Genomic DNA, 22,384 nt, shown 5'->3' with positions numbered 1-22,384 from the left:
CCCAAAGAAAATGGGGGCTTTAAAAGATACTCACCCCTGTGTAGAGAGCTGGCACTAAGCCTGTGAGCCGCTGAAATCCCACTGAAACCCTCTGGGCTTCACTGGTGCATAAACCCACTCTGCACAAGGGTGGTTTTCATGCCCAATGACTTCCAGAGCCCAACTGCCCTGCTTGCAAGTCAAAAGAACCAGCTGTGTTCTTCCCAGGAATGAAGATTCCATCTGGAGAACTGAAGCTGATAACACCTTTAAGGAGGCTTGAGGCTTCAGTCTCCAGCTCTTATAGTTGAAGTGACTCTGCAGAGTTAACAACATTTAAGCACTTATAATGCTTTTTGTGGGTAGCTTGCAAAGCTCATTACAAAGGTAAAGTTTGGGGGCTGGGAGGAGGCAGCATCATCCCTACTTCACAGGTGGAGAAACTGAGGCCCAGAGAGTCATAGATTTTTAAAGCCAGAAAGGACCAGTATGATCCTCTAGACCAGGGGTCTCAAACACGTGGCCCGCAGGGCTCTTGTGTGTGGCCCGCCAAGCTCCCCGCGCCCTCCCCCGCTCCTCTGCCTACCCGCGGGATTGCCCCCTGTGGCGTTGCGAGTCCCGCGCTGCTCTCTGAAGCAGCTGGCAGCAAGCCCCTTTGGGCCAGGGGGAAGGAGGCAGAGGGCTCCCGCATTGCCTCCTTCCAGGCACCGCCCCCCACAGCTCCCATTGGACGGGAACAGGGAACCGCGGCCAATGGGAGCTTCGTGGGAGGTACCTAGAGGAGCGGCAAGAGCAGCGCATGCACAGAACCCTGAGCCCCTCCCCCTCCCCCAGGGGCTGCAGGGACACAGTTCCAGCTGCTTCCTGGAACGGAGCAGTCGGGGCCTGGGGCCAGGGCAGGCAGAGAGGGAGCCTGCCCTGGCCCCGGTGCGCACCACTGCCACCCCGGAGCTGCTCTAGGTAAGCGGTGCTGGGCTGGAGTCTGAACCCTGCACCCCAACTCCCTGCCCTGAGCCCCCTGCCACATCCCATGCCCCTCCTGCACCCCAACCCCCTACCCTGATCCCCCTGCCACATCCCACACCCCAACCCTCTGCCCTGAGCCTCCTGTCACATCCCACACCCCTCCTGCACCCCAACCCCCTGCCTGAGCCCCCTGCCACATCCCACACCCCAACCCAGTGCCCTGAGCCTCCTTCCACATCCCACACCCCTCCTGCACCCCAACCCCCTACCCTGATCCCCCTGCCACATCCCACACCCCAACCCCCTGCCCTGAGCCCCCTGCCACATCCCACACCCCAACCCCCTGCCCTGAGCCCCTTGCCACATCCCACACCCCAACCCCCTGCCCTGAGCACCATGCCACATCCCACACCCCAACCCCCTGTCCTGAGCCCCCTGCCACATCCCACAGCCCAACCCCCTGCCCTGAGCCCCTTGCCACATCCCATACCCCTCCTGCACCCCAACCCCCTGCCCTGAGCCCCCTGCCACATCCCACACCCCAACCCCCTGCCCTGAGCCCCTTGCCACATCCCATGCCCCTCCTGCACCCCAACCCCCTGCCCTGAGCCCCCTGCCACGTCCCACACCCCAACCCCCTGCCCTGAGCCCCCTGCCACATCCCACACCCCAACCCTCTGCCCTGAGCCCCCTGCCACATCCCACCCCCCTCCTGCACCCCAACCCCCTGCCCTGAGCCCCCTGCCACATCCCACACCCCAACTCCCTTCCCTGAGCCTCCTGTCACATCCCACACCCCTCCTGCACCCCAACCCCCTGTCTGAGCCTCCTGCCACATCCCACACCCCAACCCAGTGCCCTGAGCCCCCTTCCACATCCCATACCCCTCCTGCACCCCAACCCCCTGCCCTGAGCCCCCTGCCACATCCCACACCCCTCCTGCACCCCAACCCCCTGCCTGAGCCCCCTGCCACATCCCACACCCCAACCCAGTGCCCTGAGCCCCCTGCCACATCCCACACCCCTCCTGCACCCCAACCCCCTGCCCTGAGCCCCCTGCCACATCCTCAACCCCCTGCCCTGAGCCCCCTGCCACATTCCACACCCCTCCTGCACTCCCTGCCCTGAGCCCCCTGCCGCACCCTGCACCCCTTGGTGGGGACTTCGGGGAAGGGGTTGGATTGGGGCAGGGAAGGGGTGGAAAGAGGTGGGGCAGGGAAGGGGCCTAATGGAAGGGGTGGAGTGTGGGCAGGGCCAGAGGCAGCAAGGGGGGGGTGTCAGTGATGCGACCCTTGGGCCTTGTCTACACTACAAGACTATTTCGAATCAACTTAGTTCGAATTTGTGGATTCGACCTTATGAAGTCGAATTTGTGTATCCATACTAGATACACTAATTCGAATTTCTGAGTCCACATTCACGGGGCCAGCGTCGACTTTGGAAGCGGTGCACTGTGGGAAGCTATCCCACAGTTCCCGCAGTCCCCGCTGCCCATTGGAATGCTGGGTAGAGCCCCCAATGCCTGCTGGGGGGAGAAATGTGTCGAGGGTGGTTTTGGGTAAGTGTCGTCATTGAACCGTCAATCACAACCTCCCTCCCTCCCTCCTTGAAAGCGCCTGCGGGCAATCTGTTCGTGCACTTTTCTGGTCAGTGACAGCGCGGACGCCACAGCACTGCAAGCACGGAGCCCGCTGCGATCATCGCCGTTTTCTCCTCCTCGCACTTTATCGTCCACCTCTTCCACAGTCAGCTGATGAGAAATTGGGCTACTTTTCAATGGTGCTGCAAGCACTGGGGGACTATAGGGGACGTTTTACAAACATCAACCTCGGGTGGCCGGGCAAGGTTCATGATGCGTGTGTTTTCAGGAACTGTGGGCTGCTCAGACGCCTGCAGGAAGGTAGTTTCTTCCCGGACCACGAAATAACTGTTGTGGATGTGCAGATGCCTATAGTCATCCTCGGGGACCCAGCCTGCCCGCTAATGCACTTGCTCATGAAGCCCTATACAGGCGCCTGGGACAGCGACAAGGAACTCTTCAAATACCAGCGAGCAGCGAGCAGCGAGCAGCGTGACCTGTGACTGTTCAGTTTCTTTACAGAGAAGCTGAGCCTGCCCCTGTTTCTTTACCCACTGACTGTTGACTCTCCTCTTCGGTTACATACCCCGTTCACCCCGTTACCCCCACTTCCAGCACACGTGTAAAAATAAAATACATGTCCCATTATTACTTAACAAAGGTTTCTTTATTCATGACTTTTCGTGAAAGGGTTGAAACTGGGACGCAGGCTGTGCTGGGTAGGGTGTGCGGTGATGTAAAGACCGCCTCTAAACTCAAGGAATGACAGGCTCCTGCTCCTAGAGCGGTCCGCAGTGCCGGAAGGCTTCTTTCAACGGAGCCTGCCATCCCTCTTTATGGAATTCTGTGTGCGGGCGGATATGTGACCTTGTGGTGGAGGAGGACGGATACAGATTCCTCAGCTGCGTGACTCAGCGGTCCAGGACAAGGACCGCTGTATAAGATCTGTAACCGCCCTCCCCTGCTGCAAAGTCACATCTCCCCCGCCCACACAGATCCTGGAAACCACCTCCAAAAACCGACCAGGGTGCCTACTGACTGCACCGTGTGTGTGACCCGCTGCTGATCCTGCCCCCGTGTCTGTACCCTGGGAAAGGTGACTGTCCTATGCAATTAACCACCCCCTTCCCCACGCCCCCCATTCAAACACAGTCTTCTTTGAAAAAACATAACGGAAACAGTAATTAACAGCAAAGCATGTTTATTAATTAAGTAGACAGTTAGGGGATGGGACTGGGATTGGGACTACTGTGAGTCTGGAAGTGAAGGACTTCGGCAAATGTAGGGTATGAGAGCTTTTGGGTACTTGAGCACTGTGCTGTGGTGCAGTGACAGTATTCACGTCCCCGGCCGCCCCTCCTCCTGATTATTTTCGGTGAGGGGGGTATGGGACTTTGTGGCGGGGGAGTGCGGTTGCAGATACACTGCAGGGTGTCTCTGTCCTCCTGCGGTCCTGCAGAACATCCACAAGGCGCCTGAGCGTGTCCGTTTGCTCCCTCACTAGTCCAAGCATTGTTTCAGTCGCCTGCTTGTCTTCCTCACGCCACCTCTCCTCCCGTTCGCTGTGTGAGCGCTGGCACAGAGAGACGGTCTCCCTCCACTGGCTCTGCTGGTCCGCCTCTGCTAGGTAGCAGCCCATACGTTCCTCGAACATCTTGTCCCTTGTCTTTTTCTTTCGCCGCCTAATCTTTGCCAGCCTCTGCGAGGGGGATGCTGTGGCAGGTCTGGAGACAGTGGAAGCTGTGAGATGGGAAACAGGGAGTGAATTCCTTGCAAAGATACATTTTTGCGAACAATTAACTGAGTCTAGGCTGTCTCTGTGAATTCTGGGTTGAGACCCCTGTGCCTGCTGGGGCAGAAATCATTTTCGCGGTGGATTCTGGGTAAATGTCGCCAGTCATTCCTTCCTCCGGGAAAGCAACGGCAGACAATCATTTCAAGCCCGTTTTCCCAGAATTGCCCTGGCATACGCCATAGCGTGGCAACCATGGACACTGTTTTGCCTTTTGTGTATGTCACCGTATGTGTACTAGATGCCGCTGACAGAGGCGGGCCAGCAGCGCTACACAGCAGCATGCTTTTGCTTTTGCATGACAGCAGAGATGGTTACCAGCCATATTGCACCATCCAAACCCTTCCATAAATTGGAACTAAGATGATCATGGCTACCAGTCCTTTTGTACCATTTGCTGCTGTCATAAGTGCCCCTGGCTGCTCTTAGCCAGGGGCGCAAAAGCCAAAATTGGGAATGACTCCCTGAGTCAATTCCTCCTTTTTGGTATCTAAAAATAGAATCAGTCCTGCCTAGAATATAGGCAAGTGTACTAGATAACCACTGTATCATAGAACCAGAGAGCACAGCTGCTCTGTGTCAGATCCTGCAGAAATTATGATCTGTATGCTATTCACAGGGGGTGCTCCTGCAACAACACCACCTGTTCATTCCATTCTTACCCCAGCCTTCCTGGGCTACCATACCATTGTCCCAACACTTGTGTGATGAAGTAATAAAGAATGCAGGAATAAGACACAGTGACTTGTTTGTGAGAAATGAGTGGAAGGAAGCCTCCAGCTGTAATGATAGTCCAGGCAGGACATTAAGGAGTGTGGATGAAGGAGCCCATCATCCCTCTGCTAGTCCAGGGGCAATTGAATCTTTTATTTACAATGAAGGGTGGGGGCTGATGGAGCTCAGCCCCCTGTTGCAATGATGAGGACGGTTACCAGCCATATTGCACCATCTGCCATCAAAAATTAGGGACAGGCGCCCTTGATCGACCTTACTGATGCTAGTCGGCATGGTTACCAGCCCTTTTGCACTGCCCCATGTGCCAATAGGCTGATGATGAGGACGGCTTTCCATCATTTTGTACCATCAGCCATCCATAGCGTGGGGGGAGCAAGGATGCTGGTGTTGAGTGCTGCACCATCGTGTCTATCTGCAGCATTCAGTAAAGATAGGGTGACATGTAAAAGAGTCAACAGAGGATTGTTTTCACTTCTGGTGGTGGGTGGGGTGTGTGCGCAAATTGCCGAACTATGCCCTGACCCACCGCAGACACTGTGTTTGACCCTAGAAGCATTTGGAGCTCATCCAAGAATGCAAATACTTTTCGGAGACAGCAGGAACTGTGGGATACCTTGCGTCCTCATTCCCCCCTCCCTCCATGAGCGTCCATTATATTCTTTGGCTTTCCGTTACGCTCGTCACGCAGCTGCGTGCTGAGTCTGTGCTATGCCGTCTGTCCGTAGATTTTTTAAAAATACTTTGGACCAGGCGTAAAATTACAGTAATTAACCTAATTAGATGCAGGAGTCTCCGAGCGAAATCACCCTGAGGAGGGTCACTGAAGGAGATAGAGAGCGCATGCTGCGTGAAAGCTAGCACGAACCAGGGCCCGATGCAGCCGTGCTCGGGGAGGCAGTGCTCCCTGAGTACCTCATGAAAGCCTTGCGCGGAAAACTGTGCTACCACGGAGCACCCAATAAGGCAGCTCTCCTCAGGAACCTCCTGCTGATGCTTTTCGATTAACGGCAGGAGAGCTTCGTGGAGATCTCCAAGGATGATTTCTGTTCTATCCCCATATATAGAGAGTCCTCCTTTTCACACAGTTAAGATTCCTGTTATATTAAGAATAAAAGTTAACATGGTTAAAGCACTTACCGACTGCTCCTTCCCCTGATTCAGGGTCCGGGTTAATGGCCGGGGAGGGTTGTTGGGGGATCTCCGTGACGGTGATGAATAGATCCTGGCTGTCGGGGAAACCAGCGTTGTAAGCACTCTCGCCTGCCTCGTCCTCCACAAACCCTTCCTCATCTTCCCCGTCCGCGAACATCACCGAGGAACTGGCCGTCGACACTGTCCCATCGTCAGAGTCCACGGTCACTGGTGGGGCAGTGGTGGCAGGCTCCGTAGTGTCCGTTTGCCGCTTTGATTTTTTGGTAGCCTTGTCTGGGGTCCTTGATTTTCACGCGGCGCTGCGTTGCATCCCGCCTGTATCCTCTGTCTCTCATGGCTTTGGAGACCTTCTCGTAGGTCTTCGCATTCCGTGTTATGGAGCGCAGCTCCGAAAGCACAGACTCCTCGCCCCACACACCGATCAGATCGAAGAGTTCCCAGTCAGTCTATGCTGGGTCCCTCTTTCTATTCACAGATAACATGAACTCCTCTGCTGGAGAGCTCTGCATCGTTGCAGGTGCTGCGGAGCTCGCCCCGATGTCCAGCCAGGACGTCAAATTCAAAGTGCCCAGACAGGAAAATGAATTCAAATTTCCCAGGTCATTTCCTGTGTGGCTGGTCAGAGAATCCAAGCTCGGACTGCTGTCCAGAGCATCAACAGAGTGGTGCACTGTGGGATAGCTCCCGGAGCTACTAAGTTCGATTTGCATCCACACCTAGCCTAATTCGAGCTAGCCATGTCGAATTTAGCGTTACTCCACCTGTCGGGGTGGAGTACCAAATTCGAACTAAAGAGCCCTCTAGTTCGAATTAAATGGCTTCCTGGTGTGGACGGTTGAGCGGTTAGTTCGAATTAACGCTGCTAAATTCGAATTAAAGTCCTAGTGTAGACCAGGCCTTGGTTAAATGCACTAGTCCTCATGTGGCTCTTGTGGTAATTTGAGTTTGAGACCCCTGCTCTAGACTGACCTCCTGAACAGCAACAGCCAGAGAACTTCACCCAATCCTTTCTCCATAACTTTTGAAATGCAACCCCCACCTGGTCCCCCTCATGACAGGCAGGGACACTTGCCACTATGCTTACAAGGAAGAAGCCACTAACAAGGAAGGTATGGGGTGCAGAAGTGACTTGCTTAAGGTTATGCAGGGAGTCAAGTGGAAGGCAGGGACTAGAATCAAGGTTTCCTAATGAGTTCCCTAGATCAGCCAACCTTCCTGAAACACATGAGAATACACAGATGTGAGAAGAAAGATGACACCAGGCCTGTTACTCAAGTCCAGTGATTTGCTGGAAAACAGCTGTGTTTGGAATCAGGGAAGCCACACTGACTTTGGGTTCACTAGTTCACACAGTGTATGTTTAACCCTTGAGGATTGCTAGTGGCGGCATCTAATTCTTTATGCCCCCATCCTTCAAGGAGGTTTCTCACTCCCTTTCCTCCTAGCAAACAAATTCCAGGCTGAACTTCCTGAGTCTCTATGTCCCTGGACTCCATGCAAATTAGAGCCCTATCTTGTCCTCTTGGGCTCTAACCAAGACCAGGGCTGCAGCTGCTACAGATGCACCGGATGGTGATAACCTTGAACTTTGTGGCTCTTGTTGACCTTTTCAAGTCACTCCTAATCTCTTTGTTTCTCAGATTGCCAGTTGTGGCTCCTTGGGTCATATGAGATACAGACGGCTCTAGCCCAGGCCCTTGACAAGCTGTGCAATTGTGGAATGTCTGTTGCATACTTTAAAGGTGAGAGAGAGGTGTCTTAGATCCATATTGGCTGGGGCTCACTCTCTGCCAATGGGCTATACCTGGCTTCACTGATGGATTTCCACCTCCTATGATGAAACCTATTTTATTTTTGAGCATGGGTGAACTTGCTGCTTGTGACAACAACTGGTGCTGGCTTGGGCCATGTATGGTCCAAACAGGTGGTGAGCAGTAGTCCCATACATAGCTCTGCTAATGCATTTTAGTCCTGACCGGCAGCTGCCCCTGCTATTCCATCCCTGAACCTTTACTGTCATTCAGACTTGTGTGGTGGGGGTTTCTAATGTAACCTGGCTAAACCATCCAGTTCACTAGAGAGAGAAAGTCCTAATACATTGGGCCCCTTAACCACCCAGTATACAGACACTACAGTAGGGAGATGAAGTCAGTCCTGTAATCATAGAATATTAGGGTTGGAAGGGACCTCAAGAGATCATCTAGTCCAGCCCCCTGCTCAAAGCAGGACCAATCCCCAAATCTCTAAATGACCCCCTTAAGGATTGAACTCACAACCCTGGGTTTAACAGGCCAATGCTCAAACCACTGAGCTATCCCTTCCCCCCAGGATTGTAATCACCAGAGACTAGGATTTCTTTCTAAGGTTTCCTCTTTGATGTGCACTGGGGACCACGTTATGGCTCTGCCCAAGTTAAACTGTGTGGCAGCAGAGGTACCTCTGAGCTTTCCTCTTTGTAGTGAACATTCAGATCAGCCTGTTGTTGCAGTAGAACAGGACCATGGAGAGCTGAGCCAGCTGATATGATGCTGACCACAACTCCACCCTCAGCTTGTCATGGTTAGACCCTGCTGAGGGTCCAAACCTGGCTGCTGTTGGGCAGCTGTCAGAGGCTGAAATACAAAGAAGGGGGTAGTGACGAAAGGGTGCAGACTATGTCTGGGTGTTCCATGTGGGCTCGATCATAGAACACTCCTCCGGGCTGGTGGAAGGGCTGTGAAGCCCATTGGAAGCTTGCGTCACTTCAAATTATATAGTTAAATTCTACCGCTGGGAACCAGTCCTGGATGGGAATGGGGTGGTGGTAGAAGATGTACTGGCAAGCTGTGGGTCGCTTCCAGAGAAGGGGTGGCTGTGGTGAAGCTGATGCACCTCTCTGCTTTCCTCTTCAGATCCTGTCACAACATGCCAGGGCACAGAGCTTGTATTCACCATGCTCCTGACTGCCAAGTCAGCTGAGCAGCTGAGCAGCCTGGTACAAGCCTTCACCAGCTTCCTGGAGAACCCCAGGGCAACAAGTTTCAGCAACTGGAATGCCACAGTGGAAAAGGCCTGTTCCAAAGATGCTAATGTCACGGCATCTCCTCCAGGTACCCGTCATCATTCCGATCGGGGAAAAGCAGGCATCTGAAGTCAGACACACATCTCTAGCTCCTTCAGAGGGATTCTTTTCCATGCTAGTTGAGTGGGAAGTGTGTGACATTGCCCTAATTCTGCCCCTCTCCATCCAGTTACTACCTCCATTATACCTTGTTGCCTTGGCTTAACTGGCAAGCCCTGGTGCTGCTGGTTGATGGGCTGGGGGTGGGCAGGGAATGCTGATGTCTCTTTGGGGTGTGCTGGAGCATTTCATGGAGGAGAATACGTGGCACTTCATTCTTTATCGGCCAAACCCAGAGGCCATGTGTGCCTTAGACATATTCACACCCACTTACTAACAAGCGAGGGAATTGCTATTGGTGTCACTTGTACCACGAGGAGCCAGAGGAAGGATTTAGTGATACTCCTGCAGTGCCTTGGTGCTTGAGTTACCCTAACCTGGAGTTGATAGGCTAACATCTTGTACAAGGGGCACCTTGTACAAGGGGTGGGTGAGTAGGGGTATATAGGCTGCAGTAATGCAGGGACTGTCTTCTGTTCCTTGTTTGTACAGTGCCTAATGCAGTGGGGTCCTGAGCCCTGGGAGTCAGAGAGAAGGGATGTGCTGGTGATGATACCTAGCTCTTACATAGCACTGTCATCATGTCAGCCTAGATTCTCTCTGTCCATAGATGCCCCGCTCAATTTGGCCCTGTGTCTTCAAAGCAAATTAGAGACACTACCTACCCTTGCCCAGTCCAGGTGCAGTGTGTGCAGGTACCTGGTGGTGTCTAATGGGATTTTGTATACAGTGCTCTACCCTGTCTAGTTGCAGGAAGCAAAATGCAAGCTAAGTCTAGGGTGATGGTATTTTTTCACTCTTAAAGGTGCCTCATCAGAAGGGACCAGTGAGCCACCTTCCCGTGCAGCTGAGCTGCTCATCAATGAGGTGAATCCGGACAATCCGGGAGGCCAGGAGGATATGGAGTACATCGAGCTGCTCTACACTGGGCAGACACGTTTTGACCTCCATGGTTATTGGCTGGTCCTTTATAATGGCAAAAACAACCAGGCCTACAGGGTGGTGAACCTGACGGGCTACTGTACTAACGAGCAGGGCTACTTCCTGGTGGGGAGTGCGTTGGTGACCCCAAGTCCTGTGATTGTTCTGCCTCCAAACACCATTCAGAATGGGGGAGATGCCGTGGCCCTCTACCACAGTACCACGTTCACCTACAGCGTGGGCATGGCTGTGACAGAGGCAGGGCTGGTGGATGCAGTGGTCTACAAGTCCCGGGTGTCTGACAGGGCAGATAAGCTCCTCAAAGTACTGACCCCAGGGCAGAATATCCTGTATGAAGATGACTCCCACAGCAGCCAGGATGAGTCTCTGAGCCGGTGTAACAGCCAGAGCCCCAGAGTCCACAGCAGCTTCCAGGTAGGGGACAGGAGCTGTTTGGTCTTCACTGGGTAGGTCTTAGCTGTGCAAGCTGACATATGGCTGGCTCTTCATAGACACTTGCCTATTATTTGTGCCCTCTGGGTTAGACTGTCTCTCATTGACACTCCTATTCCCTCTGCTAACCATGTGATGGCTCTACACTACACCTTATCCAAACAAAGGGTTTGGACTAATCAGCTAAATTACTGCCAAGAGCTGAGAGGTTGCCAATAAACAAGCACAGACTCAACCTCCGTGTGCTGAGGATTTTAATGAGTAAAGGTGATTCCTTGGCTGACCGTAAATGAGAAGGAAACTTGGGTTCTAAAGTTCTGACCCTGAGAAATCCTGGACTACCTCTTTGAACTGGGTCCCAAATGCACAAGGCATCTTCTCCTCCTGAAAAATCAGACACCAAGTCACCTTTAATGCTCCGGCCTCTCTGGTGCATAATGTCCAAAGTGCAGTAAAAAATTTACCATCCATGGCACCCAACTTCCTTTCACTTGAAGGAAACATTTAAAGGGACATGCTCAACTGGAATTGGTTGAATTTGGTGCCTTTCTTTTTAATTCCTCTTAATTTTAAAATGTCTAGTTTCTGACAGAGACCCCTTTAAGCAGCACACACCAAGTTTTTATCAGTTTCCTTTGATAAAGCTTTGTAAGAATTTTCTTTTCCCCTGCTGATGTTTACAAGGGTCTTTCCAGCAGAGGACTGGGCAGGCCCAAAAGTCACACATGTTCTTGAAGCAGGTAGAATGTTCACAGCAGCTGCAAGGAATCTCGCTAGCCAAGGGCACAAGGTCCTGTGACGCTGCCACCTGTAGTTATTGAGGGATTTGTAGAGAGACATCGGAGCCTCCTATTCCAAGCAGACTCAGTACAAAGGGAGGGGACTATGTGGCATGGAGAGGAGATATGAGTGAAATCGTGAACTCTGATGGTTGGGAAAGGAAATGATACTGTGGAAGGACCCAGCAGTGCAATTGGGAGAGAGACAATGGGGTGTCTGACAGTGGTTGTGAGAGAGCTCAAATGGGGGTACCCAAAAAAGATTGTGGGGAGGAGGTGCTGCCATCAAGCTTGAAAGTAAAACCATCCATATCTTGAGCATAGGACATACGTGTGCTGCAGGGTCCCATTTCAAGTGGGGAGTCAGATTGCAGTTGTGTGGGACTGGAGAAATCCAGTGCTGCAAAGAGAGGTGCCGCCCCCTAAAGAGAATAGAAAGGATCCTTCCTGCCCTCACAGCCTGGTGTCTCTGTCTCTGCAAGGTGACTACGATAACACCATTCGGGGAGAATGCCTGCACCAACTCCTCAGCACCATCTCCCACCGTCCCCTCCCTCCTAATCAACGAGCTGAGCCTGGCCAACAGCACCGCCCCCTACCAGTTCATTGAGCTGAAGGGCAAACCTGGAGCCACCCTGGGAGAATATACCCTGGTGTTCTTCTCTGGGCAGGATGGCAAAGCATATGCCAGCATTCCACTACAGGGCAAGTTCGGGGTGACAGGCCTGTTTGTGATTGCACCGTCAGGACCGCCCAGGCCTGGTAAGGCTGACAATAGAGTACTGCATACAGGTGCTTCCTTCACTCCCATGCTGAGTCTAGAGTTGGGTTTTCTTTGGTGGATGAAGTCCAGAAAGCAGCTTTTGGGAGGCAGATGGCTGGAGACTGAGTGGCTTCAGCATTAGGGGGATGGATAATGGGCTATGAAGCTTTTGATCTGCAGGATGCTGGTTCCAATATTGCCCATGTCAATAGTGTTTATATGTCAGATGTTTGATAGCCTGTGCAAAATGGACTGATGTTTTCAGTCAAGCTCCTCATGGACAGTGTTAATCACCCCACTGAGCAGTCTGCCTCAGGGCTGAATGGGTCCTGGAGACAGAAATCTCCTCTTGCCCCTCAGGGGCTGTTGGGAGGAAGCTTGTCTTGATGCTACACCTGTTCTGTGGAGAAACGGAAGGCTTCAGTCTCCAGGACAGCCAATAATCCTTTGACCAGCATTACACACACATAGATAGACTTGTATATTAAACTATATGAACCAACACCCTGCAGTGCTGCTGCCCCCATCCTGGCATTTGGAATAGATGGTGGTTGATGTTTGCATGTCATATGCATTAATCATGTCATTTACTTGCCTTAAATTCCTGTTGTGCTGTGTAAAGAGCCTGAGCTGCTGGGCAGTCTGTGCTACCAGCAGTCAGTGGCTTCATTACAGGTTCAACCAACTTTTAATCACACCAGTTTCAATTTCTGTTCTTGAAGTTGTGGTGTATTGAAAACAGTGTTAAAATTGTAAGCTGATACTTCAAATTTCAAGGGTTTTTCTGGGTCCTGCTTGCTGGCTAGGAGGCTCTGAACAGAAGCATGCAATCTGGATCAAGCAGCCAGCAGTTTGCAGACAGCCTATAGTAAAGTGGGATGAGTTGTGCCTCTCTTCAGGAAGCAGCCTGCTTTGTCACTCTTCATTTTGGATCTGTTGTTCTGAATTCAAAGAAAATTATGTTGCAACCTTCCAGCAAGAGTATTAATGGTTTTATCTGACTTCTCTGTGTATATGCCATGAGACATAACAGGGAGGCATCAGAGAAATCTGCTTCTCATTGCTCTTGGCTTGTCACTTTGCCCTGCCTAATGTGTCCGGTTGCTCACCAACTTATCCCCCACTGTTTTCAGATCAGCAATTGCCGTTTGTCAAGAACGCCCCATCTGTTAGACATGGTTCCAGCGCTGTGGCAGTTTACAACAGCCGTCAAGCAAGAATTCCTGTTGGCATGATGGTGACTCTAGAGAACCTGGTGGATGCTCTGGTGTACACATGGGAATCTAGCACAGGCAGAGGACAACTGAACCGCCTCGGTCCATCACACTTTGTGCCCTGTGCAGAGGAGAGGTGAGGTATCTTCTGGCTCCAAACATGTTATGAGCCTTCCATTTTAAAAGTCTCCAGGTTTTCTGTGCCTGGAGACCCAAGCTGGCAGAAGATGGAGCTGCAAGAGCCTTGAGCATTCTACCTTATTACCCTCCAAATAGGAATGTGATGAGAATTGTAGAACTGAACTGGATGATACAATGGAGAATGTAGTATATGGAACAATAATGCTCTACCAGGTGTGACCTGATGTCTTTCCTCCCTTAAAATAAAAAAACATGATGAGAATGAAGTCTTACATATACTGATTCAAAGCAGAATGAAGTCATAAGTCTCGACCATCCTCAAACTGCACTTATGACATAACAAATAATAATGGAAAGCAAACTTAAAGAAATTAAAGTAAAGTAAAATGATTCTCAAACATCAACCCCTGATGAACAAGTTCTCTAAAACTTAATAGAAAAGAAACCAATAGGATTCTTTAGTGATTAAGTAAAATTTTCTATATTTAAGAGTAATTTCTAAAGAATCTCATCTCTGCTATAGAATTCTATAGGCTGGGTTTAGATTTTTATATACAAGTATCTTATTCTTGATTTTAAAATGTTGTAGGTATTTTTTTATAAGGGATATTTGTTGCATTATATGAAAGAACACAAACCATTGTAAAACTCAGAAAATAATTATCAGCTTTGGCTCTTTCCAAACCCGTTGGAGTAGTTCTTAAATTTCAGCCAAAAAGTGGGTAAACTCCCACTTCTTGTTCATTGAAATACTTTGCTGCTTATATATTTGTCAAGGAAAAGGAGATGCTTTAGAAAAGTGGCATTGAGGTCCTCTGCCTCCTGAAGGGTGTGTTTGAGCCACTGGCCATCAGCCTGCCAGAACTTTCTGAGGCAATTGTTTGTAACTTAGTTATCTGATTGTCTTCCTGACGATAAAATCTGGCTTGCACTGCTGCTCCTTGTGGTAGAAAAATATTGTCTTTTTCATCATGAGGAGAATAGAAGCACAGTGTTGCCAAGTCTTGCAGTTTTGTTATGAGTCTCTGAGTGGGGGTGAGCATGAATGTGAGGATGTGTAAAAGTTTCTAGTCCTGGGGGGGGTGTAGAGAAACACTTGACCACTAAAGGCTCAGAAAACACTCCAGAAGGCAAATGATCACTCCAAAATGAAGGTGTTTTTTGAACAATCTCATTATTTTTGAACACTGGAGGTTGGCAATATTGGGGTTGTTACCTTACTTCCAACCAGAATCAAGCTGTCCAAAGCCAAATAGCCTTCCCTATGGCCAGAGACTCTCAAATATTCTCTTCCCCATCAGAGTTGAGGCAATTGGTTAATCCTGTCTCTGAGACACTTGCAAAAGCTGATTAAAACACCTTCTACAAACATGCCTGTCCTAGCAAGCCATCCACCATCTTGGATGAGCCTCCCCACTGACAGAAGCTGGGATTCTGAAGGGGAGGCCGTGGCTTGAGTGTCTTGAAGAAGCCCTTGAAATGCTGTATTAGTGAGACCTGACTCATTTCTCTTGGGGACAGGCCAGTGTCTCTGAGCCGATGCTCCTGCTGTGATGTGAGTGCTGCGCTGGTGTATGCCATCTCGGACCCTACGCCTGGCTTGGAGAACAGCTGCCCCCTGAAGTCATTTGCTGTGGATCTTGATATGTGCCTGCTGACACTCAGTAAGAGGAGCTATCATCTCATGTGGTGTGGTGTTGGGGAGAGGCCTGGACTGATTTGAGGGGAAATACTTTTGCTGAGTGTCCCTCCTAATATGGACCAGATGGTGTGGAGAATGAATGCATTAGTGCACCATGTCAGCTTGGCCTGTGCTGCACTCAGAGGCGAGCGGGGAGGGGTGTGTGCTGGTGATGGGGCCCCATTCCACTCAACCATTGGGAGTGTCAGTCCTGTCACTGGTGGGGTGGTGTTGATAGGCAGGGCAAGGTATTTAATTCCAGGCACCTCTCTGATCATCCCTCTGTGGAAAGGCCATTCACTTTTCAGCAATGACAGGAAATCCCACCTCATGTCTCTCTGGTGATAACTGGGGCATAGTCACGGGGACCAAAAGCAAATCACCCTGTCCCAGCCCAGCAGGTCTAACTGCTGCGACAGGAACAAAGTGTTTGACATAACCCTAACCCCTCAGGTTGGTGACAGCGCATAGGTGACATAACCCTAACCCCTCAGGAGCTGGGCTATGTTCAATGGGTTTCCATGTCTCTGGCTCATTGCAGTGCCTTGCACCCTGCCAAAGAATCCATTATTTGAGCAGAGTCTTAGCCAGAGCCTACTTGAGGAATGGGTGAAACTGCTTCCCCCTGGCTGTTGTTAGACAGCTGCCTCAGTCCATCAGCCAGCTGTGGAACATGGCTTTCCCCTTCCCCTATCTCGTGCAGTATTGCCAGGCTAGGAAGCTTGGAACTGGAGTTCTGATCCCCTTGCCTGGTCTTGCCACTAGCACCTAGGTTACCATGGGAGTAGGTAGCATTCGGTAAAGCTGGCATACAAGTCTATGGAAAACCAGAAAAGAGGCCCACATACAGGCAGAAATATAAAATGTTCTTATAAATTAGAAACCTCCTAGGGGAAAGGGAGTGAAGCTCCTTATGAATCTTGGCATGAGCCCAGCCATTGATGGTGACACATGACTAAATCCACATCAATGTCTCTGCCATGTCTGGCCTGTAGAAAATCCAACTCTCACCCCAGTGCCTGAATTCAGTGGATCCATAAACGCCATGGACAAACTCAGGCCAATACGAGAAGGGTGGAATCCCCTCACAACTGCTCTGTCATTTTGTCCTCTTCACCCTCTAACTGAAGCTAGTTCCAGGACCTCCCATCCAAGTAGTAACCAGCCCCAACCCTGCCTAACTTCTGAGATCAGACAAGACTGGATGCTTTCAGGGTGATATCGTTGTAGACTAATTGCCAGGGCCAGCTTCACAGTTTCACTTTAATAACATCTCCCCCTCCTTCCCTAGATTGCTCTATGTGGACCTCAAACCCTGAGAGAGCGCATGACAGCCTGGAGAAGGTATTAACAAAATCCATAGAGGAAAACTGTGCCTGTGGCATCTCCCAGTTCTATCTACACGGTCAGTACCAAACCCACTCACCTTCATCAAAATCCACTTTATATCACCCTTCTCCTATTCCCAACCCCAGTGCAGCCCAGCCTACGTACTCTGACTGAAATAAGGAGGATGGTGTGTTATGACAGCAATGAACAGGCAGCCATTGGTGATAAAGGAAATGGTCCTTTCCCAAACCATATTCTTCACTTAGAGACCTCTTGCACTGGCACTCTGAGGTAATTCCTGAGTGTGATAAAGTAGGAGGGTCTGACCAACACGAGGTGGGTGGCAAAGGAAGTGGCGAGAGGCAGGATCTGCCATTAGGGAGAGGGACATGAGGGAGGAGGAGGGTCTGATGTGAGTTGCTCATAACCAAGAAATGGCCAGTGCTGCAGGGAGGATGGGGAAAATTAGTTTCTTCCTTTCTGCCATGCTGCAAGAAGCACAGGGAGAGTACCAGCACCTTGCAGGAGGTCTGAAAAGTGACCTGCCATTTGTGGCTAACTCCCACCAACTCTATTAGCAGTAATGCACTGCTACTTGTGCCTTGGGAAACAACCCTGCTCCTAGCTGTTTAGCCTGGAACAGGCTTCTGCCAAATGCTTTCTCTGAACTTTGGCTTGGATTTGGCCAAAGCATCTACCTGAAGCCAATTTTTTGGTACAACCCCCTCTTGGAGTGTTGGCCCAGAGTTCTGTGCATCAGAACTGTGGTGAATGTTAATACAATATAACTTGGAGAGGGGCATTCAAAAATCTGTGTTGAATGACTCCCTAAACAAGCATTGTACACGAGCAGAAATGGTCCTATAGACTGTATCCCATTGAGGAGTCCATGAAATAAATTAAAATGCCTAAATGTGCAGAATCATAGAATATTAGGGTTGGAAGGGACCTCAGGATCTAGTCCAACCCCCTGCTCAAAGCAGGGCCAATCCCCAGACAGATTTTTACCCCAATTCCCTAAATGGCCCCCTTAAGGATTGAACTCATTATTGTGGGTTTAGGAAGCCAATGCTCAAACCACTGAGCTATCCCTCCCTCTCTCCTTCCCATAAATCACTTTGGATGCCCTCCTTGAAACACCTTAAAGGGGCCTAATTTCCAGATGGTGGGTGCTCAGCACTTTCTGGAAATTGGTCCCTGTGTAGGCTTCAGGGATTGCGCCTCCCCTTAACAGAGGCACCCAAAGTTACTTGTCACATCTGAACAGGTAGGCCAAGCCAGCTCTGGAGACATGTAAGAACTATTGCTTGTCAGGAAGAGAAGTACTCATATTTTATTTTGTAAAGCTGGTAACTTGGATACTACTTTCTATCCATGTCAGTTTATCAAGATGTATCCCTATTGGGCTTTCTACACTGAACCAAGCAGAGAGGGCACAAAATTGAGCTTAGAATGGGAACCTGATTATGGCCTGGCCTAGCACCTCTCCAGAATGAAATCCGAGATGGGCTGATGGGAAGTAGTGCATTGATGGGGCTGGGGAGCAGGGTTTGCGTTTGGTTTTGGTTTGGATTTGATGGTGCTGAAATCTCATGAATTTTTGAACCGAGATAGAAATTTTGCAGATGTATGGGGGGTGAGGAGGAGAAAGGCAGCCCATCCAAACTGAATCAGAATCTTTTCTTTTCCTTGCCTCCCAGCAGAGCTCAACTTCACCTGCACAGACTCCATGTTGAAGCTTTCAGGTCAGGTGTGGGCCAAGTCACCAGAGCAGCAGCATCTAATCCTAAACTGGCACAGGGACTTCGCTGCCAGCCCTCATCCCTTTTCTGTGGATGGGAGAGTACTTAAAACAAACAAAGAGTGTGTCGCTCTGGACAACGCAGTGTCAACGTCACAGAATGGCTGTGAGTAAAGGAAAAATTGGCACAATGATTCGCCCACAAGCTCGAGTGTGCTGGGTTTAGAATGCCAGCTCTTTAAAATATCCATGGTGGTTATTCTACACAGCTGGCATTGAACAAGGATGAGGGGGGTGATCTAAAGCAGTTGACATCTAGACCCTCATCTCCAGAAACTGGTCTAGTAGAAGCCAATGGGACCTGGCCCTAGAGAAGTAAGACGATTCAGCTTTTCTGAAGTTAATAGTGACGTGCTAGTCTTGTCACTTCTGTAGTAGTCTTGCAATGTGCAAAACTAAAAAAAGACCATATCTTTTCAGAGAGCAGTGTGAAATGCCTCTCTAGAAGGCACTCTGCTACCCTAAGGTGACCAGATGTCCCATTTTTAAAGGGACAGTCCCGGTTTTTGGGACTTTTTCTTATATAGGTACCTATTACCCCCCATCCCATCCCATTTTTTCACAGTTGCAATCTGGTAACCCTATGCTGCCCTGATGATGAGCACGGTCAGGGCTGGATTAACTTTTTGTGGGCCTAGTGACAAACATATTTGTGGGCCCCCCATTTGCGAAATAAGGCATGTGATTGGGGTGGTCTGCAGAGTGAGGGGCCAGTTGGGGACAATGAGGCGCAGCGCAGCGGGAGTTGCCCCACTCAGCCAGCATACAGGCACTGTTTACAAACCCACAACTGCTAGATGCACACTGGCAGGCCAGCCCTGCACTGCCAGTGTACCCCTTCCACACTGCCCCACTGCCCAGTGCCCTGCCCTTATGCCCAGCACCCCCTCACCCAGAGACCTCCCACACAGATTCCTATGCCCAATGCCCCCGGACCTGCTATGCCCAGCACCCCCTGCCCAGAGACCCCTTTCACTGACCTTCCACCACAACTGCAGAGCACCCTGCACACCATACCCCCTGCCCAGCTCCCCACCCACAGATCCCCTACTGTCCAGCACTCCCTTCACAGTCCCACCATCACAACTGTACAGCACCCCATATTCCTGAGGGAATTCTGCATCAAATTCTGTGCATAATATTTTAAAATTCTGCAATTTTTTTTTTTACAGTAAATAAATGTGGAAGCGCCACCATGGCAGTGGGGAGCACAGGCCACTAGCTGCATGGAGCTGAGAGAATACCCTGCAGCCTCCCCCGCTCCCTTGGGACAGGGACTTGGCAGTGAGGCTGAACCTGACCCTGACACAGCACAAGAGCCATGCCTGCCACAGAAACACCCTGGAGCCCTGCCCCTTTTGCCCAGCCACACCAACAGCAATTCAAAGCGGGTTACAGTTAAAACAATAATGCTGTGTAGTGAGCTTTTTCCAGGGACTTGAGCCCAGTGAAGTGCAAAGACAGGGCTGTATAGGTCACTGATGTGTTCACTGTAAGGAACCTTGCTCTCCTGAAGTGCAGTATCTGCTAGATGAGCAATATCTTACATAATTCAGCCAAGTCTCCACCTGTCTCCCTTTCTCTTTTCCCACAGCCTCCTTCCAAGCCTGGGAAATAGCCCTCTTTGTCCTGGGAGCTATCCTGCTCACACTCACACTGGTCGCTGTAGCAGCCACTTACTTCAAAAGGTAAGAAATCATCATGTCTGCCCATTGCCTTATGTACCAGGGGCAGCCACGAGTGACTCCTTCCCTACCCCATCATGCACAAATGATCCTGCCCTTAGTGTGGGGCTTAATGCTCTACCCAAAGACCTGCACTCCACAAGAGACTGGACCTAAATTCAGTGGTAGGGATCCCCTGGTGCAGCAGCCTGCAGCTCCTCTATCAGTTTCAGGTCATCTTGTAATGGAGGGTTTTCATGATCAGTGTATAGAATACCCTGGGTGCCATATTAACAGGGCTGCCCAGAGGATTCAGGGGACCTGGGGCAAAGAAATTTTGGGGGCCCCTTCCATAAAAAAAGTTGCAATACTATAGAATACTATATTCTCATGGGGGCCCCTGTGGGGCCCGGTGCCTGGGGCAAATTGCCCCACTTGCCCCCACCCCCCCGCCTCCAGGCAGCCCTGCCTATTAAACTCAGTCTGTTTTCTGCTGCTTGGAATGCTTGTACTGATAACTTCTGCCATTATGTTTTGGCCAGGGGGAAGCTGGAGGGCCTGGTGACAGGGTAGGGAAGTGTGGGGGATCCTGGCACCCTGGGGTGGGGACTCTCTTAGCACTAGGGAGGAGCTGCCTCTTGTCCCTTGAAGGGCAGGAGCGATGTGACTTCCCACTTTGGGAGACTGACTCTAACGACTAGTTCCCGTCTCTGGCTGCTGCCAAGAGTCTCAGTCTCCCTGTTGTTAGTGTGGTATCACTGATAGATAGGCTCTTGGATGGCTTTGCTGATGTTATCCACATTGAAAGCTTTGAAAAATCCTGTATTTTAAACATTATTTGTAACTAGAGCAGAGAAGTTCTTTTCTCACTAATTCTTCCCCATTTGCTCAAATATTTTTATTTTGTATATTTGACAGGACACCATCTAATCAATTTTACTTTCTTCCAGTCTACCATGGGCTGAAAAAATACTTAAATCTGAATAGGGGATTAGAAAAACCCTTTAACATTTCTTTAAAAGGAACTTTAGGTATAGCCTGTGGGGGCTTAAAAATGGATCCCTAAAAAATCAGTCAGACACATACTCAACTTGAATTTCTTGAAACTAATAATGTTATGTGCATTGCCATTAGTAGGCCTCAGAGTCAACACTCATAAGCTGAATGGGGATAGTGAATACCTGAGCTTTGTCTGCAGACTTGGGAGGACAATGCGGTCCACTAGTTGCATTTAGTTCATAGTTGGAAGGTTGTCAGCATAACTATAAGGACTAGAAGGTTTTTTTAAATGAAGGTTTGGGTTAGCTTTTATAGTAATCCTAAAGCCAGGGCTACAGAATTGCTGAACACGAGACCCTGACTGTATTAGGCTGCATTCTTAGGGGCTCTCTCTTTATCCATCCTCTATGAAGGAGCAAAGCAACTAACCTTCTCGCATTTTCACCCATTTTTTAGACACTCCCTGAATTACACCACCATAGAAATGAATGACCGCAGACAGATGGCAGCAGACTTCTAACTCTTCCAGGAAAAATGTCACTGGCAAGATCCATTATTCTAGGGGTTGCTGGGGCTTGCATCTCAAGGTGAGCAAGCTGTCTGTCCAGTACCCTCCCCGACACCAGGACTTTTGCACAGACCCACTCTACAGCGAGAATGTAACTTTACATTTAAAGTGCCTGGGTTATTTTTTTTAAACTCTGAGTGATCTACAACTGACTAAAAGATTTAAGAAATGGGCTTGTGGTGGATGCAGAGCTTGAAAGGCCGTGAGCTGCAGCAGGATGGCTGTCCCCATTGTGGATGGGCTGCTAGACTGGGTGAGGAGAATTGGCAATATTGTTCCCTAGTCTTCTCCCAAGACAGATTTGGTACGGGTGGTAAATTAAGTGGTGGCAGCTTGCAGGGGCATGGGAACTGTCCCAAGCTCTGGTCAGCTGGGGAAAAGATTAACAGAAGGACAGACTGGCTGATCGTAGATGATGAGTACAGTTCTTATTCGGCCTGATTGCTGCTGTACATGTGAGTAAAATGTGTTACTCCAGTGGCTAAACAATCTTCCTTAATCCTTTCTGTTCCAATTCCATGTTAGATGCTCTAGGCCTTTCAAAAGCCCTGCCATTCTGATGACAGTATAGCAGGGGCCACAGCTTTACAAGCCTAAATGCATTAATATGAAGGTGGGATGGTTTTGCATGTGATTGATACATAAAGTTTGCTTCTAAGGTGATCTGGGTAGCATTTATCTGGTTGAGAATCTGTTATTTCTGCCCCA

The 22,384-nt window shown here is 50.2% G+C and overlaps 1 protein-coding gene across 7 annotated transcripts in view; it reads left to right on the top strand.

Moving 5' to 3' along the window:
- The window catches only part of LOC123343767, a 65,372-nt gene that overhangs the window by 23,902 nt on the left and 19,086 nt on the right, over positions 1 to 22,384 (top strand). For 3 of the 7 annotated variants that reach the window (XM_044979118.1, XM_044979117.1, XM_044979121.1), the window contains 10 exons: positions 7,844 to 7,945; positions 9,095 to 9,292; positions 10,169 to 10,719; positions 11,999 to 12,278; positions 13,413 to 13,629; positions 15,156 to 15,298; positions 16,607 to 16,720; positions 18,345 to 18,551; positions 20,040 to 20,133; positions 21,565 to 22,339. In XM_044979118.1, coding sequence (XP_044835053.1) covers positions 7,844 to 7,945; positions 9,095 to 9,292; positions 10,169 to 10,719; positions 11,999 to 12,278; positions 13,413 to 13,629; positions 15,156 to 15,298; positions 16,607 to 16,720; positions 18,345 to 18,551; positions 20,040 to 20,133; positions 21,565 to 21,628 — 1,970 coding nt within the window. In that variant the 3' untranslated portion in view covers positions 21,629 to 22,339. Of the gene's footprint in view, positions 1 to 7,843; positions 7,946 to 9,094; positions 9,293 to 10,168; positions 10,720 to 11,998; positions 12,279 to 13,412; positions 13,630 to 15,155; positions 15,299 to 16,606; positions 16,721 to 18,344; positions 18,552 to 20,039; positions 20,134 to 21,564; positions 22,340 to 22,384 lie in introns of those variants that run through there. The other 4 variants (XR_006572350.1, XR_006572349.1, XM_044979120.1 and 1 more) reach the window with 3 other exon arrangements.

Source organism: Mauremys mutica, chromosome 11 (assembly GCF_020497125.1).
Source record: "Mauremys mutica isolate MM-2020 ecotype Southern chromosome 11, ASM2049712v1, whole genome shotgun sequence".
Taxonomy (NCBI): domain Eukaryota; kingdom Metazoa; phylum Chordata; order Testudines; family Geoemydidae; genus Mauremys; species Mauremys mutica.
This window is presented reverse-complemented; position numbering and strand designations above follow the sequence as displayed.